At 39.3% G+C, this 19,701-nt stretch overlaps 1 protein-coding gene across 1 annotated transcript in view; it reads left to right on the top strand.

Moving 5' to 3' along the window:
* LOC149323718 (long-chain fatty acid transport protein 6-like) overlaps positions 1-19,701 on the top strand; it is a 45,290-nt gene that overhangs the window by 11,328 nt on the left and 14,261 nt on the right. The window contains exons 3-5 of the mRNA XM_089491320.1: positions 3,266-3,424; positions 5,878-6,002; positions 10,653-10,847. Coding sequence (XP_089347446.1) covers positions 3,266-3,424; positions 5,878-6,002; positions 10,653-10,847 — 479 coding nt within the window. The remainder of the gene's footprint in view (positions 1-3,265; positions 3,425-5,877; positions 6,003-10,652; positions 10,848-19,701) is intronic.

The raw sequence follows: 19,701 nt of genomic DNA, 5'->3' as shown, positions 1-19,701 counted from the left end.
CGGCGTGGCACTATAACAATGGTGACACCCCATGTATACGGGTGCCACCATTGTGACATGATGGACACATAGCGTCTGCACATTGCACTGTGCTAGTTTTGTCATGAGTGCGCCATTGATGCACTCAGAAATAACTGGTGCAGCACAGGGCACCGCAGGGCAGCCACACGGTTTGACAGCTGCGGCTTTCCTGCGGCGGGGGGGGGGGGGGCGCTGGCAGGCCTTCCTTTTTGGGAGATCTATTCCAGGCCCATGGTTTGAAAATATTTAAAATAAGTATAAAATCCAAATAATATAACTTGATTTTGCCATTTTATATAACGGACACCATTTTACTTTGCCACTGTATTTAATGGGACATGAGCATCAGTGGATTATGGTACTGAGGTGGGGCCGTGGAACCAAACTCCTGTGGATAACAAGGGCCCACTATATCTTTTCCCTTTAGGATCTTGTCCATTTCTTTCATAGCTGTCCTTCCCATTCCTAGCCTTCTTCTGATTTCTTGACTGTAGTCTCTGTTCTGATCAATATTTGATCAAATTGCTCCAGGTCCCTGTTGCTTTCTGCTAGTAGTATTGTGTCATCTGCGTATCACTAAAGTTAAGAATGTTCCTTCACCTTTTTCCCCCCACTCCTCCTCTCTCTGACTCTAAACCTGCTCTGAGAACAATACTTTCTGCATAAAGGTTGAATAAATAGGGTGAGAGTATGCAACCTTGTTTTACCTCTTTGCTAGTTCCCAGAATTCCCTAGCATTGATACAGGGCAATTAAAGGAGTCTCAAACTGGATTATTTCTGCAGTGTGTTTTGGACCTCAGACAACAAATTGTGTTGTTAATCAATGGAATGTAGTCATATCTCAAGTTTTGTGGCTAGTACCCATATTCTACACACTGCAAAGAAAGTATTCTGAAAACATGTTTATATCTAAATCCTAGAACATCAGCAAGTTTGAAATATATAAACATGCAATTGTGAATGTGACTCAGCTCAGGTTCAGCAACTCAGGAGTTATGGGATGGCTACCATTTTCTTCACAAAATGCTGGGAGTGAAGTGTTGGGTTCTTTTTTTTTACAACCCCCATGTTAGCTATTATACCAGTCTGAATTGCACTTGAAGCTTCTATGAACCATGCAAGGATAAACATACAGCTGAATGTGTTTATATAAGGAAAGTACCATAGGGGAAAATAACTTCATGGTCCAAAACAGACAAGCTGGAAAAACTGTGGTGGGGCTGCGCTGGTGCTGTTCACATGGAGGCCTCAGCAACTGCACATGCCCAGTCCCAGTCTGGGCCACTGTTGCTGTTTTGAACAAGGCAGGCAAAAAGAGAAGTTTTTTATCACTCCTTTTTAGCCTGGCTCTTTTCCGATGATATGGTTATGGCATGGTTTCCTGCCGCAATCATGGTGTGCGTCATCTAAACACTTTGTCCCAAACACAGTGGGAAACTGCCTCATTTGGTCCACCCAAATCATGCCCATGAGAAACATTCATGGAACTCACAAGTACTTTGTCCTTGCAAAAAATTCTGATTGCACTATTATAATAATTAATAATTTGTTTTATTTATATACTGCTATTCCAAAGATCATAGCGGTGAACAGCAAGTAAGCTAATTTGCCCCCAACAGTCTGGGTACTCATTTTAGTGACCTCAGAAGGATGCAAGCCTGAGTCGAGCTTGGGCCCTTTTGCTGGTCTTGAACTCACAACCTTGTGGTTTTGAGTGAATGGCTGCAGTACAGGCATTTAACCACTGCGCCACCAGGGCAATCACTATTGGGATATACAGTACTTCATGCTAGAGAGCCAGCATGGTGTAGTGGTTTGGGTGTTGAACTAGGGTCCAAATTTCCAGTCAGCCCTATGCACTAGGTGACCATGGGCCAGTGACATGCTCAGCCTCAGATGAAGGCCTTGACAACCCCCCCTTTGAACAAAGCATGCCACAAAAACCCCATGATAGGTTTGCCTTAGGGTCGCCATAAGTGGAAAATGACTTGAAGGCACACAACAACAATACTTCATGCTATTCAGACTTTCCCCCAATACATCACCTTTCAGACAGTATCAGGAATGACAGAAGGCCAGTTACAGACCGGCACTTGGGACGTCCACAGGACGTCCCATTTTAAAAAAGGGGCGTCTCTTCTAGACGCCCCTGGCTCTAATACGGACTCTGTCCGTACAATATGGCGCCAGCCGTTCCACACAGCCGGCGCCATCTTTACGTATCGGACGCTGTGCGTCTGAACGTGTCGCGGCGCCTGTGACGTTGCGAGTGCGCCAGCGGTGCCTCGCGACGTCATTAGGGCGCCGCAGAAAGAAGCTCCATTTTGGAGCCTTTTTTTTGCTCCGCAAGGGAGCTGCATGGTGTGGCTGCGATGGCTCCCTTATGGAGCAAACGGCGGCGGCGGCAGACCGCCTCAAAGCGGCGGTGTATAACCCGCCTGAGTGTTGGAAGAGACCACAAGGACCTTTTAGTCTAACCTCCTGCCATGCAGGAATACACAGCTAAAGAACCTTTGACAGATGTTCATCCAATGTCTCTTGAAGGATCGCCAATAATGAAGAGTTCATCACACTCCAAGGCAGTCTATCCCACCATCAAACAGCAGTTACAGCAAACATGTTTTTCCTAAAGTTTAGGTGGCATCTCATTTCTTGGCATTTAAATCCATTAGTTTGTTTTCTAGTCTCTAGAATGGCAGAAAACCATCTTCTACATGACATCCCTTCAGAAATTTAAAGATAACTATCATGTCACCTTTTAGTCATCACTTCTGCAAGTTAAACATACACAGATCTTTTAGTCATCCCTTATAAGGCTTGGTTTCCTGACCTTTGATCATCTTGGTTACCCTTCTCTGGACCTGTTCCAACTTGCTGAGATCTTTCTTGAAATATAGTGCCCAGAACTAGACACAGGATTGCATGTAATTGATTAAATTCTCTTTCATCCATTTTGGGGAACAGTTATATATGGCGGCTGTTTGCATTGTTTTTTCTATTGGGTATTGTATAATATTGTAATGTTTTATATTGTTTTATGCTGGTCATCGACTGTAATAATAAATTTCATATATATTGCAGCTAAGATATTCCACTGATTAATTGTTTCCAAAGCAAACTTGACATACCTGATCTGTATCCACTTATTAGTGCAAAATGTGAAAAGCTAGCTATTGATTTCAGATAGTTAAACAGTTTTTACTTCCTTTGATAGTAAACTTTTTTTAATGTGTTCTCTTTCAGGTCTACCAAAGGCTGCAGTTATCAGTCATTTGCAGACCCTTAAAGGAGCTGCTGGACTGTGGGCATTTGGTGCTACTCCTGATGATATCATTTATATAACTCTTCCTCTTTACCACAGTGCAGCTTCTCTTCTTGGCATTGGTGGATGCATTCAATTGGGTAAGGAAAGCAGTCTTTGCTAACACTTTACTTTAGTAATGGAGATTGTATATTATGGAACTTTATTTAAAAAGTACGGAAACAGAGCATGGAAATTTCTTTCTAAAATGTAATTGATATGTAACTTATTGAACGAACGTGTTATTGCTAATGTAAGGTTTTTTTTTAAAGTAACCTGTTATAATACTCATTGTGTTACTCACTGCTTTCCTATGACTTCTTAGCTTCTATGTGTGGGAGTCCCATCTTCAAGAGAGGGGGGAAATGGCCTAAAATTGTGGTGGAAATTCTCTCAAAAATATCCCCAAAGCAACTTTTTGCTCCCCCAAATGTAACAAGAAAAAGTCATATAACATTATATGAGCAAACATGATGATGCAACCATTTGTTATGTTTATTTTACAAAAAGAGTATTGTTAGGTCCTTTGTTATCCTGTAAAATAATAGACGTAGGATCTTCATGTTCTATGACTGTTTCTAAGCTGTAATAACAAATGTAATAAGGATGATAAGTGGACAGTTTAAAATGAGTAAAAATGAAAAAAATGAAAACAAATTCAGTGCTCATAGCAGCCATTGCTGGCCAGATTCTTGATGAAAATACAAATGATACTCTGAATAAGTGTCAGTTCCTGGGACACAGCCTAATTGCCAGTTTACCCCTCCTGCCCCAAGCTGGTACTGTTCACCCAGCATGAAGGTTTCGTTCAGTTATGGGTTGCCAGTAGTGTTGAAGCAACAATATTAAAAAATATATATAAATTCCAAAAAGAAAACCTTGATTTTACCATATATATATATATATATATATATATATATATATATATATGACACAACTTTACTGTGTCACTGCATTTAATGGGACTTGAGCATCCACAGATTTTGGTATCCATGGGAGGTCCTGGAACCAAACTCAGGTGGATACTGAGGGACCACTGCAAATCTGATAGACTTTAAATCATATGCAACAAACTTTAGACATCAAACTACCAAGGTTCACCAGCCAGAATTGGAGCAGTAGACAAACACTTTAAAATGCTGAACCCAGCAATTTGGGTTGACTGTAAGAATTGAGTATACTCCTGATTACTTTTATAATATTCCTTTCAGCTGTTAAATCAGGGCAAAAGAGAAATAATTTCATTGCCCCTTCTTTACACCAGAGTGAGTCAGCAATACTTGCTGATCTACTTCAGAGAACTATCAGTGCATTTAGATCTACCTTCTATCCACTCCTGTTTCAGTATATTAGTATCCTTTTCTGTTTTTACTGCAACAGACTAGAGGTAGCCTTCCTTTTGTCAACAATTTAGTCACTCAGAGGTAAAGCAGACAGGTGGTTAGGAGCAGCCTCTGGCTTTGATCGGCCCAGGACTGCTGTAACCGGCCCACTCCTGAAGTGGGCCACCACCACAGTCTCACAGAAGTCACTGGCAGGAGCAGTTTTTTTACTGCTCCTTCTGCCGGTGGCTTTGAGCCACTTTAGGGTGCCTCAGAGCTTCTTGCAGCCGCTTCAAAAGTATGTGTCATCTGCATGCCATGCCCACGAAGTGTCCAGAAGCTGCTCTGTTTGGCTTGTCTGTTTCAGGTCATAGTCATTGAGCCCATCCTACAGAGAAAAATCATGGCAACAGAGAAATCAGTAGGGCTAGACATAGGAATATCCATAACCATATACTTATATACTTGATTACAGGTCAAACTCATGTCTAAGTTGATGGCAGTTTGGGGGCCAAAATTATGAATTTTGATGAAATCACTGGATAAGTCGAGTGAAAAACTTAGGAGCATGTAACAAGGGATGAAAGAAAGTTAAAAGCATGCCACTTTTTCCCCACCCCAGACATCCGAAAGGCCAGAAGTGGTGCTTCAGCAAAGAGAATAGAGGTGGTTAGTGCTTTTTTAGGTTTCCCCAGGACAAAGCTCTTGCCTTTCACCACTCAGAAAAGGGGATGTTTCCTCTTTTGATAAAAGTTAAGGTAGGGATTCAAAGGCTTTCATGGCCGGCATCCATAGTTTTTTGTGGGTTTTTCAGGCTATGTGGCCATGTTCTAGAAGAGTTTCTTCCTGACGTTTCACCAGCATTTGTGGCTGGCATCTTCAAAGAATGGCATTCTCTGAAGATGCCAGCCACAGATGCTGGCGAAACGTCAGGAAGAAACTCTTCTAGAACATGGCCACATAGCCCAAAAAACCCACAAAAAAAACCCCTAAGGTAGGGAACTTATATTGGCCCATGGATAAGTTGACCCACGTTTTTGAGGTCAATTCTTTTGACTAAAATTTCCACACTTATACATGAGTATAGACAGTTTATGTAAGTGTATATCAAATAACTCCAAATGTATATACTGTACATTGTTTTCATACCAGACCTAAGTAGGTTTGCTAGTTGTTACAGTAGAGATATTAAACTAATATAATTCTGAAAATATTACTATGTTTTTCTCAAGGTGCAACATGTGTTCTAAGAAAGAAATTTTCAGCTAGTCAGTTCTGGAGTGACTGCAAAAAGTATAATGTTACAGTTATTCAGTATATTGGAGAGCTTTGCCGTTACCTTTGTAAACAGCCTGTGGTAAGTCCAATCAAAATAACACCAATGCTAGCTTGTGTTTTTGGCGGAACTATGATTGTTATTAATCTCTGTAGTTTGATTAAAATATGTTTGTTTATTAGAAAGCAATATTGCATATTTTTGTTTTCCACACAAAAAAAAGGTGGTTCAGGGGTAAAAGTGGGGTGGAAGCAACAATATTATTGATTTTGCCTTTTTAAATATAAAAGACAGATGTTTACTATGCCATTGTATTTAAAGGGACTTGAACATCCACAAATATTGGTATCCATGGGAGGTCCTGGAACCAAACCCCAGTGGATACTGAGAGTCCACTGCAAATCTGGTAGACTTTTAAGTCATATGCAACAAATTTTAGACATAACACTACCAAGGTCCACCAGCCAGAGCTACTGCAGTAGACAAACACTTTAAAGTGCTGAATCCAGCAACTGGAGTGTGTTGTAAGAATTGAGTAGTCTTGAATCCCATTGTGGGAGAAAGGTGGGATATAAATCCTTGAAATAAATAATGATAAGATAAAAGACTATGTGGCACTAGAGCATGCCAGTAGTAATACTTCCAGTTCAGTCTTCATACGTTAATGTTGCTGTTGGGTGCTTCTAAGTCATTTCCAGTTTATGGAGACCCTAAGCCAAATCTATTACAGGATTCAGAGGGAGGTTGCCTTTGCCTTCCTCTGATTCTGAGAGTATGTGACTTACTCAGGGTCACCTAACTGGCTGAGTATGGAGTCAAACTCTAATCTCCTAGATTCCTAGTCTAACACTCAAACCGCTACCATGCTGGCTCTCCAAAACCCCATTTATCTCAAATTTAAGACCTTTTAAAAATCTCTCTTGTTAATTTACATGCCAGTTCATGATGAATTCCCTGTCTGTGCAGATATTTGCCCCCTCCCCCAATTTTTGTATCCCAAATGTGTCCCTTCCTCCTCCAGATTTTTGCAAATTTTATGAAAAATTTTATGCAAAGTAAAAATACATATAAGATGTTCAGTTACATATTGTGATGTTCTAGCATTATAGCAATAAGCAATAAGGTGATGTAAAAAATTATTCATAAATTTCAATAAAAGCACACAAAATATCTCAGTAACAATCCATTTATAAGTTGCATCAATATGTAACTTTTTCAAATGTTGCAAGTGTTGTTACATCTTTTATCCAATGTACCAAGGTTGGGAATTGCCATCTTTTAAATACACTGGAATATCAGTCTTTTAGCAGTCAAGAGGGCACAAAAGATCCTTTTTCAATGACCATGTGTTATGTTCCTAAATATGGGTAAATAATTAAATAAATATGTACACAGATAAATATCAGAGAACTTCCTTGTACCGAGTTGATTTGTATAATTACCTCAACCCAGAATGAGGCAACTGTGCAGCATTTCCAAAACAAATGGGGTTAGAGGAGCATTAGCAGTATTACATCTACAGCAGTTAGCTGATTTAGATGATTCAGCCTTTACTAAAAGGATGTTGTGATGACCAATACATATACTCAAAACAACAGCTTCTGTTTATGACGTAATCAGAGATCTATAGCCAGTCTTGTTACATATGTTAAAACAGAGGACCATGGATTAGTCCAAGTTCCTGGCTTAGGTACTCGGTCAGCCTCATTTAATATTTCTAATAATAAAGGAGCCTCAAAAGCACTAAGAGCTGTAGGAGAAAATCTACCCTATATACTCATCTATAAGTCGAGAAATTTATGCAAAAAAATTGACCCCAGAATCAATACAGGTCAATGTGGTATGGTAATGCATATGATGGCAGCTCATTCAGTGACAAACACACACGCACATACACCTTCCTCCCCACTTTCCCTCCATGCCTAGGAATGGGCTACTGGAAGCAGAGAGAGTGCAGGGCGATTTTTATTTCTATGGGATCAACAGCTGATCCAGTCACAAACACACACACACACCTTCCTCTCTACTTTCCCTAGTCCAGTATGCACACACACACACACTTTCTCTCCCTCCCTGCCTTAGCTCCTTTTACATTTGGCTCTTCCGCAACTGACTCTTCACCCCTGCCTCCTCCTCACCCTCTGTGACAAGACAAGCTGGCCACTGCAGACACCTGCAGGCAACTGTGGATGGGCCAGCAGTAGAGAGCTCCCATTCTGGGGAGAGGCTACTGTAAAAGTAGGTTTCTTGAAGGGATTGAATGGGCAGAGGGCGCTTATGACTATTTAACCCCACTCCAAGGAATATATGGCTGCAACCAGGGCTCTTTGATGCTTCCTCACTGAGGCAGAGAAACAGCCTCTGTCCAGTGCCTGGGAAACCCTGAAGAGCCACCATGGACCTGAGGAGCCTAAAAGTTTTACCCTCGACTTATCCATGGATCATACCAAAATCATAACTTTGCCCCCCAAACTTGCCCTCAACTTATACATGAGATCGACTTATAGTCCAGTACATATGGTAGATTGTAGCAAGTACTGGAAGTATTGCCAAAGGAAGAGGAAATTGATCTTGCAAAAGTGAGGACAGAATCTCATCATCAGCACCAAATAATTGGTTTAAAGGAAAAAGTCTTCTTTTCTACAGCTTAGGGCAGAAAATGTTATATCTCTTATCTCATTTTCTTTTTGTCACCTGTCATGCAGTATTCAGGCCTCAAAGTGCCAACCTTCTGATCTTCCAATTGTCAGAATTGGCATCTCAACCACTAAGCTACTGCATCCCTATGTAGAGTACATGAGCTAAATAAGACGACCAAATTTAGGATTTCCATACCTTTGTGTGTGTGCATGAATGCATTTGTAAGAGCATCAGTTTACCTCTTAAGTTAGTTTTTTCTAGAATTCCATGTTTATTTTAAAGGGAAATAAATACACATAATCGCTCCTTCTGTAGCTGTGTCATTTTTAAGTCATTCTTAAACACTAAAATGGATCATTACATGCATATCTTTTTGTGAGGGATTAGGAGATCTCATTATTCATATTCTGGATTGCTGTTTATGAAAACATTCCAGATTGCTTACTTTCACAGTAAATATTTGTATACTGAACCACTCTGAACAATCCTCTGTCAAAAAGTACATGTGTACATGTAAGAAGGAAGCAGGAATGCTAACCCTTTTGAATTTCTCCTTAAGATTCACTACTTTTGTTTCCATGGTGATGGATCTATGCATTTTAAAAATCTGTCATGGAGAAATTGGCTAGAAGTGGTGTAGCAAGTAATTAGCAACGCTTGTGACTCCTCACTGTATGCCTGAACATGTAGTAAATGTCAAATTCTTCTTGAAGAGCTGCTGTGTTTACAGTTTTGATATAGTCAAGTTGATTAACTCTGTCAGTATGAAAAAGGAGATCTCTTGTGTGAAACATAAAAGAAGCCAAATAAATAATGAAAATGTCTGCATTAAAGCAGATGAAATATCAGGGGCAGATTATTTTTGGCTTATTATTTGATTTCCATTTGAGGACCTCCACATACGGTGCACAAATTGGCTTGACTCATATCAGGATATAAGAAACTGGACACTATGTTTGTTTTTCTAATGAAGGGATATTATAAAACCTGCTGAAACTCTGGAAATCTTCACCTTAATTATCTCAAATTTGGTCTTTTCTGCCTTAAGAAATCTTGCATACTAAATTTGCATATTCATAGGATACACCATTTTAATTTTATAGTTACAGTTATCATGGTATTATAAGATAATACTCTAAAAAACTTTCATTTAGAGCAATCATCTTCTTCATGGTGCCTTCCAGTTTTGCTGAACTACAATTCCTATCATTTCTGCCAGAGAGAATATCACCTGATGTTAGCTTGCCATGCAAGTTTACTGGAATTCATTCATTCTTTTCTTCATTTATTTCATTTGTATTCCACTGTTGTTCCAGAGTGGGACCCAAGACGGCTCCCAGAAAGCATCAACTTTTAAAAATTCATAATAATATATTTTTAAAAAATTACAAATGTTACCATGTTAAACAGTATAAAATCATTGAAAAGACATACACAAGTTAAAAAATAAAATAAAAATAGTTTGGTGATTGGGTCTCGTCATTATGTTTCTCTCCCTCTCAGCCTATGCTAGTGAGGCTGGGAAAAATTAAGGACAGGATATAGACAATCAGACTTTAGAAAAGACAGGAAGTCTCATTGTTCAATAGTCAATCTGATTCTGAACTGGAAGTATAACTTGTCCTGGATGGGGTTACACTCCTGTGACGGACCAGGTATCCACTTAGGAGTGCTTGCCTTGGATGCAACACCCGAATCTCCCTTTCCCCCCACTGTTAAAGTTGGCTCCCAGACTTGACTTGAAAATATCTTGCAAGGATTTGAGGCTCGACTTGAGGTAGAGACTTGATACTTGGAGTAAAAGACTTGAATACATTATTGCTGGTTGGATATAAAGAGACTGTAAAAAAGAGCTTCTTTGTCAGAGGCTTTGTTAACTGAGGTGTGCTTGTACTTTTCTCTAACTTTAGAGTTAGAATACAAGACTTCTTGGATTTGGTTGGGAGTGGATGACAGTTCACACAGCACAATGTGGATTAGGTTTCCATGATACAGTCACATATAGAATGGGGGCTTGGTTATTCTCTACAAAGTTCAGAAATGATTAGTTTCATTTTAAAGCATCTTTACATTTAAAAAAATATTTTGCAGAAAGAAGGGGAAAGAAATCATAAAGTTCGCATAGCAGTTGGTAACGGAGTAAGAACAGACGTCTGGAAGGAATTTTTACACCGCTTTGGTGACATCAAGATGTGTGAATTTTATGGTGCGACTGAAGGAAATATTTGCTTCATGAATCACACAGGCAAAGTTGGATCTGTGGGACGAACAAATTTCTTTTATAAGGTGACTATTTACAAACACATGTTGTGTGAAAAAAATGTATGATTAACTTTTTTTATTTGTTCTCTTCAACAGCCTGAACACTCTGGGTGGTTCATAAAATGGAGAAAAAACCAGGAAAAGAAGTATATAATATAAAATGTAGAACCAGTAGAAGAACCACAAACTGTCAACAGCTGTAACTTTGATTTCTCCATACTTTGTTGTGTTACAGGCTGGAACTGAAATGGATTCAACAGCCATTGTTGCCACTTCATGTACACATGCTACTGTGAAGATGCAAAATACTTTTATTGTGGCATGAAATCTAAGTAAACAAAACAAGATGGCACTTGTTGGTTTTATAATTATTTACCACCAGTGAATCATTAATTGATACAAACATTTAGAACAGGCAATTTGTACAAGCAGCAACAGTTGTAAGTCTTCTTAGCTAACTCTCTGTCAGCTTTGCGCATCTGGATGCTTTGATTTTTGCCCATTCTTCTTAGCATAATTGCTTCAGCTCTGTTAGGTTGGATGGAGACTGTTGGTGAACAATACTTTTCAAGTCTTACCACAAAGTCTCAATTGGATTTAGGTCAGGGCTTTTACTGGGCCATTATAAGACATTCAGGTTCAAGTTCTTAAACAATTCCAGTATTACTTTAGCTGTTCATTTAGGGTTTTTGTCCTGTTTGAAAGTGAACCTGGCCCAGTCCCAAGTCCTGTTGTACTCAGAATTGCCCTGTATTTGGCTACACCCATGTTGCTCTTGATCCTGGTAAGTTTCCCAGTCCCTGCTGAGGAAGAGCGTCCCTAGAACATGATGCTACTACCATTAAGCATCACTGTGAGGATAGCATTTTCAATTCAATTAACACTTTTACCTTCATGCTAGAAATCAGATCTTGCAGCTTTTAAACCAAAAAACCTTTTTGCACCTTTTTTCTGTGTCTCCCACTGTTTGTTTGTTTGTTTTTGCAGACTCTTCAGAGGCTTTGTAGATTATTACACTCCATTCTCAGTGTTGCTATTCCACTTTTACTGCTCAGGCTGCCTCCTGTTGCATTCTGGGCTTTGCAGTTTATTGAGGCCTAAGAGCTGGCTGAATATTCTAATGCCCCTCCCTAAACTGAAGATCCCAGAATGCAACAGAGCAGTTAAAGTGAAATACCAATACAGTGGTACCCCGGGATACGAATTGATCGCGTTACGAAATTTCCGGGGTACGAAAAAGTTAGATTGGAAAAAACTGTTCCGGGTAACGAAAGATTTTTCGGGTTACGAAATTCATTTTGGCGCGAAATTTAAATGCGAAGCGCGGCTAGCGGCTTTCCAGCGCTAACGGAAAGCCTTTTCGGGTTGCGAAATGTATCGGGTTACGAACGGCGCCGCGGAACGAATTAATTTCGTAACCCGAGGTAGCACTGTACTTTAATAGTGTAGTGTGATAATCTCCTTTGACATGAATTTGTTTCAGCAACAGCTTTCTTCTTTTTAGATTTGTTAGCCGCCCTACTGGGAGAAAGGCAGGATATAAATAAATGGAATACTGACTTAGGGTGACCCTAAGAAGAACCAATCACAGGGTTTTCTTGGCAAGATTTTTTCAGAGGTTTTCTATTGCCTTCCCCTGAGGCTGAGAGCATGTGACTTACCCAAGATCACCAGTGGGTTTTATGGCCAAGTGGGGGATTAGACCCTGCTCTCTAGAGTCATAGTCCACAATTCAAACCACTACACCATAGTAGCAGAGTTGCCATTGAGCCATATTCTTTCCACTTTCTAATGATGGATTTAACCGTGCTCTGGATTTAATGCATCACTGACTGATGATTCTGCACAGTTGTATCCTAGACTGCTTTAGTTACTTCTTTGATCTTCTTTGTGCTGCTTAAATACGCTGTACAGTAAATTCCAGGACATTCCAGAAACAGGTATATTTAATGTGAGATTATGTGGCACTAGAATTGCATAAAACTGGATTCTATTCAACTGCTTATGTGACTTCTGGAGAGTAGATTGCACCAAAAGTTGTTTAGGTATGTCAAAGCAAAAGGGGTGAATACTTGTGCAACCAGGTGACAGTTTGTTCTTGTTTACTTATGTTTTGTGCCACAATAAAAATATTTTCTTCCTTTATAATGTTGAGTGTACATCACCTGACAACCAATGGCAATGAAATCAATTTAGATTCCAGGTTGCAGTGCCACAAAATGTACAAGAGACAGTGTGTGTATGCTGATTCAAATATATTTTAATCTTTGCCTTGTATTTTTACCTATTAAGGAGACCTAAATGTTTGCTTCCCTCTCTTACCTGACTTGACCAGTAGCCTTTCATATAAAATCTTCGTTGCCAGATTACATTATTTTATAATTTTGCTGTATAAATATCCTCATAAATATATCAACTTTTAGCACCTCTCTAACCTTCTTGTGGGTCAACTGTAGATGGATGAATCCTTGCAGCAGCATGATCACTATGGGCTGAGTTACATACCAAGCAGTCTATAGAAAGATCCCTTTGTGTGGGAACCTGAATACTGAATGCAGTCAGTGCACACATTAATGTTAGCCTAGCAAGCAGTAAACAAGCCTAATTTATAACAGCTCATTGTGAAACTCTTTCAACTGCAGCTTACAAAACTAATTTGTTTTTATGTTATAATGACTAACAGGGTGATACTGTGGTCTTATTCTGCTGGCAACTGGTATGTCTGGGATGATACTGATGTTATGTATTCTAAATTTTATGTATTCTCAAATGCAAGATAAAAAAATTGTAACAACAATAACAACGAAAACTAATGTAGTAGTATCACTAGTGGCTCTGTGACAGCACTGGGAACCCCAATACCATTTGTTAATTAGAATATTTGTATATGTACATTGTGTGTGTATGTGAGCCTTCAAATCACTTTTTGATTTATCATGATCCCATGAATTTCATAGGGTTTTCTTAGTCAAGGAATACTCAGAGGTGGTTTTGCTAGATTCTTCCTCTGAAATATAGGGGCTGCACACATGAGATGAAAGGGGTGGCCAGAGCCCTCCCCTTTCTCCCCCAGATCGTTGCCGAAGCAACTGCACAGGCACGGCAACGATCTCCAAAAAGGAGCTGCAAAATGTTCCTTTCCACACCACTGCCAAGGCACCATTAGCACCCTGGAGCAACGGTGATGTCCCTTGTGCGCTGCACCATTTGGATGCAGCGCACAACGCACGTCATCAACGTGCATGCCGTCTGAAGGCACACACACCAAAATGGTGCTGGGAGAGCACAGAGCGTGCGGATGCTCCACTCTCCTGAGCCCTAATTTCGGCCCCAGGCTGCCACAAAGCGGTGGTCTGTATTGGGCCATGGTATATTTGCAGTTGCTTTTGTGTGATGGGAACCAGCATTTTATAAGGGAGAATAGCCAGGTTCATATAGATATTTATTCATTTTATTTTTAAAATATCTTTATTATTTTCATTATCCTGGACATTTATGTCAAACATTTCTGAAAGTCATAGGAACTCTGGGAGATGAATGACAGCAACATTATATAGGACCAGATCACCTCTTACATAGTGGTTGTGTGAGGGCAGGACTTTGAGAAGAAATCTAAGGTCCAAAACACACTACTGAAAAATGCTACTTGAACTGCCCTGGCTTTGTGCTAGGGAATTCTGGGAATTATAGTTTATTGTGGCACTAGAGCTCTCTGACAGAGAAGGCTAAATGGCTCACAAAACTACAGTTCCCTGAATTCTCTAGCATTGAGCCAGGGCAGTTAAATTGGTCTCAGACTGGATTATTTCTGCAATGTGCTTTGGGCCTAAGTCATTACACACTAGAAATTGCCTTGTGATTCCATTATGTTCAGTCTCAAATTACCCCAAGTACACTTATTTGATCACTAATTTTAAAAGTGTGTTTATCATCTGAATGTTTTTCAACTCTACATGCCCCAGCTTAATGTTTTTCCTTTGGCTGTTCTTTCAACTGTTGTTCTTACTATTTTTTAAAGTTGGGATTCTTCTGTTGAGCTAGGTAGATGTTGCTCTCATATAGGACTGTAAGTGTCTGTAGTAACAGTTGTGTGCACTTTCCCCTGGCTCTAGTCAATGATAAGTTGTGTTTTGTCAACATATGGAGTGTTTAGTGTTCATTAATAAAAAGTGTTATCGGTGTTGTAGTCTAAAATGTCTAAATGGCATCAGTTTGCCTACTCTTGAACAATACAGTTCTGTAAAGGAACATCATCAAACTTCACATAGTATAGTGCTGTTAGTATGACATAATGCTGGGAAAGATAGAGTGTAGTAGAAAGAGAAGAAGACTGCATGCCAGATGGATAGACACAATCAGGGAGATAATGGGCCTGAATCTACAGGACCTAAGAGAGCAGAGGAGGATAGGGAGGCTTCCAGATGTCTCATACACAGGGTCACCATGAGTCGGGGTTGACTTCAGGGCAGTTAACAAATAGAACATTAAGTTTGCCAGAGTTTTGGACTTCAAATCCCAAACTCCAGACAGCAAACCAAATGATAAGGGAGTGTGAGAGTTGTAGTCCAAAGTTTTTCACCTTTAGTTTAATAGATTAGTAAAAACACTGTCTTCCATTATGGTCAGAGGAAGAGAGTAGACAGACACAGGGTGGTTGAGCCTTGGTCTTTCCATTGCCACTGTTTGCAGGCAACCCATTTAAAAAGCAGGGGCTTGCCATCTGCCGAAACGCAAATCCATGGAAGGCAAGTCTGTGATTGGCAAGACTGCACTGTACTAACTAGCTCAACTTCAGAATGGGATCTGCTCCCATTACAGTTGGCCTATGCTGTGTTAGTGCTTGCCCATTAAAGAGTGGAGAATCTGTAGCATTCCAGACATTGTGGGAGTCTACTCCTATCACCCAGGCCAATACAGTTGATTCAGAGATGAGGGGAGTTGTAGTCCAGCAACATCTGGTGGAGTACAGGTCACACATCAATAATAATAATAATAATAATAATAATAATAATAATAATAATAGGTTTGCACGAAGGCCATCCCAAAACAGAAATAACTCAAGTCCATGTTAGGCAATCTTCCATTCATCCCAATCTGTGGAACACTTCCAGAATTCTTCTCTTTTTTTCTCCTCCCTGAGGTATATGTTCAGTCAGTCTGTTAACCTTACCCTAAGACCATGCTCCACTTCATTGGACCCCCTTCCAACCTATTAGGTTATTTAACAAGATTCTAAGCTTAGTTTTAATTAATTAATATATACAAAATTGGATTTTGTAAATTATTTTTTAAAAGTGAAACCCTAGCCTGCAAAAGCTTTTTGATCCAGCTGAGAGTGTTTTGACTTTAAAGTAGAAGGCAATAGTTGCCACAGATTCTCCCTTTATCTTGTAGCCTTTATCCTCCCTACTCCTCACCCCCCCCCCCCCTCAACCGCTTCTTTGTGTTCCTCAACAATTTGGAGCAGAATTGAGGGCGAAGAGAGCTGCCAAAATCATTCTCCACCAACACCACTTCCTTTCATAAAAGAATTGGCTGCATCAAAGAGTTTTTTGTAAATGGTACAGAACTTCTGAATCTAGTACACAACATTTGAAACTTAAGAACATCAGATTTAATGTTTTTAATTCTAATATATTTTAATTTAAAAAAGGATTGATCTTTACATGCCTCACAATATTTGATTGCAATTATCAGGGAGAGAGCATAAGATTCATTGTCTGACAAGGATGTTATAGAAATTGGCTCATTTTTGTGAAACCTGAAAGACATTGTTGGTCCAGCAGAAGTTTCTTTGTTGTTTTGTCTGTGTGTCTCATAAGAGAACTGAAAATGGGTTACTGAATGAATCTGTGACATGCTTAACATTCTGGCAGTCTGAGTTCTTGAAATCCTAAACCTCTTTTGAGCATAACTGCTCTTCTCACTTCCTTTTTGGATCCCTTCCCAGCTAATGGAGGTCGTTTTATGTAGTGATTGACAAGTTCTGGAAATGTAAAAGGCACAGTAATTATAGAGCTTGAGAGTCATGGCCTGATATCAGACAATCGTTGCTCTCTTTTAAGACAGAATGAAATCTGAAAAGGCCTGTATGTTGTGGACAAACATGCCAGTCTAGTAAATTTGAATTCGTTGCCCTACTGATCTTTTAAATTCTTTGTGGAAAAAAACATGTAATAATTACCGTATATACTTGACTATAAGTCAACCTCATGTATAAGTCGAGGGCAGGTTTTGGGGCCAAAATTATAGATTTTGATATGACCTGTGGATAAGTTGAGGGTAAAATGTAGTCGCATGTAGCAAAGGATGTAAAGACTGAAGTAAAGGAAAATGATGCTCAAGATCATTAAAAGTTTTGACAGGCACAGCTATTTGTGCTCAGCCTAAAAAAGGGATGGATGAGATAGTAGAGGGGACGTCTTGTAGGTGCTCCGAAAAGAGATTAAGCTCTCACCTTTCACCAGGGCATGGCTCCTTTTTTTATACGAATTAAAGTACAGTACTTACATTGATAAGTGGATAAGTCGACCCAAGTTTTTTGGGTCAGTGACTAAAATTTATATACTTATACATGAATATATACAATAAGTTACATTTAAACAATGAAATACATGTTTAGAAACAAAAGAGCACAAAATCTAAAAAGGAAAATATGTACCCTTGTCTTCTCCCCTTTTCTTAGCTTTGCATGTGTTTACTGATGTACAATCTGTATCTATTCTAAATTTTGTCTTAGGGAATTATCACACAGTTAAATAAAGCATCTTACCACTTACCAGTGCGGGTCCCTGAACTTGCTTCGGCGTCCATTTTTCAGTCAGGACCGACTTTGAAAATAGCCACTGAAGCAAGTTCAGGGACCCGCATTGGAGCCGGGCTGTACCCAGATGGCAGTTTTGAGGAGAAAAGCCATGCAATAACACCAGTGTGCAGCCCAAATGAAAATCGAATTTTGCAGTGGTAAGACGCTTTATTTAGTTGTGCGATAATCCCTTTAGTTTTAGGGAGAAGGTGGGGTATAAATAAAGTCATTAATGATTTATCACATAGGAAGCAACAAACATTTTAGAAACTAGTGTGCTTTTACTTACAGAAAGACGTGTTTAATATATATGGTCTTACTATACTTTGCTATCTCAAACAGCACTAAAGTTCTTTTCTTAAATGTATTCTCAGTGCAAAACAGCAACAACATCATAACAACATAAGATGAAAAGGAACCCTGAATAGGAACATTTCTGCTTGGAAGTGAGGGGGGATGCTGGAAGACAATGTTATCTGAATTGTTTACTGTATCAATAGAGTTTCTAATGAAGTTACAGTACAGTCCCATGTATGTTTATACCCATAAGGTCTATATCCAATTATGTTACAGCATAAGTGCAAGGTACATTGTTCTAGAACAGTGGTTCTCAACCTTCCTAATGCTGTGACCCTTTCATACAGTTCCTCATGTTGTGCTGACCCCCAACCATAAAAGATGGATAGAGATGCGGTGTCCCAGTTCCTAAGACCATTGGAAATATGTGTTTTCTGGTGGTTTGAGGTGATCCCTGTGAAAGGGTCATTCAACCTCCAAAGAGGTTGTGACCCACAGGTTGAGAACCGCTGCTCTAGAGGTTGTGCATTTTCAGAGTTAGAACAAGGCTGATGTCCAATACAGTGTTTATTGTTCAAGCAGTTGAGCACAATCATTGTGGAACTGGTTGTGCAAGAGATTTTTACAACTGCTTTGCATACCTATAGCAAAACAATATGCTCAACTGCTTTGGGACAACTACTTGTGTGTGATGTAGCCAGACCAAAATGCACTAGCAGGTAGTTTTATAATATTCTCCTTTTCTTGCTTTACAGATTAATTAAATAAGTTTCCCACAAACATTGTTATAACAACTTGCAGAAGTGTTCCGTGATTTTTTGGGGGGGGGGGGGGTCTGTAGCAATTTTTACATTTCCAGTTGTTCAAAGATTCATAAAATTCTTGAACAAAACAAACAAAACAAATTATCCAGTTTTATTCTAATGGTGCAGACTTTTACTATGAGGAATAAAACATCATTTCTGTGAGAGGTTGCATTCTGGAAGTTAAAGTGCACCTTTGGATCCAATATAACTTTTCCATTTTGCAGAATTGATTTCAAGCTATAGTTTCTTTGAATTATACAGAAAAATTATGAGAGCTGGGGCTGGAGTGAAGGCCCATAGGGCCACTTCAAACTGTATAATTCTATGAAATTGTTAAGACACATACGTGGGTACATACCTTATTGTTGTTCTTGTGTGCCTTCAAGTAGTTCCCAACCCATGACAACACGAAAGCAAACCTATCACAGGGTTTTCCTTGGCAAGATTTGTTCAGGTGTTTGCCTTTTCCTTCCTCCAAGGTTGAGTGTGACTTGCCTAAGGTCACCTAGTGGATCTCCATGGTTGAGCAGGAATTCAAACCCTGGTCTCCCAGTCTCCTAGTCCAACACTCAAACTGCTACATCAGGCTTTATGTTGTTAATATTAATGTCTAAAACATGTGCAAACATGATGTGTGAATCTAATTTCCTCCAGTAAGCTTGGTAAGAAATACGAACAGCCAATTTGTTTCTTGATTTGAACCTGTTCTGTTCCTTTTACTCTTAATATTACTTTTTTAAAGATTTGCACTCTGACGTTTGGGAAAGTTTTGTCAACATCTCTCTTTTGATAAACATGTTAGAATTTTAAGTGGTAGTGAATAAATTTCTCTTTTATAGCTACTTATGTCCAAAGCATTAATTTTGTTTTTCTTGGAAACATCACTGTTAAATATATGCATTTATGCATGCATATTTATTAAAAAAAATACAATTGTGAATACAGTAGAGTCAAACAAAATACTTAAAAG

This window comes from Sceloporus occidentalis, unplaced genomic scaffold, assembly GCF_023333645.1.
Source record: "Sceloporus occidentalis isolate IW3139 unplaced genomic scaffold, rSceOcc1.0.p SCAF_1, whole genome shotgun sequence".
Taxonomy (NCBI): Eukaryota; Metazoa; Chordata; class Lepidosauria; order Squamata; family Phrynosomatidae; genus Sceloporus; species Sceloporus occidentalis.
The sequence above is the reverse complement of the archived record's forward strand: the minus strand, read 5'-3'. Positions and strand labels throughout refer to the sequence as shown.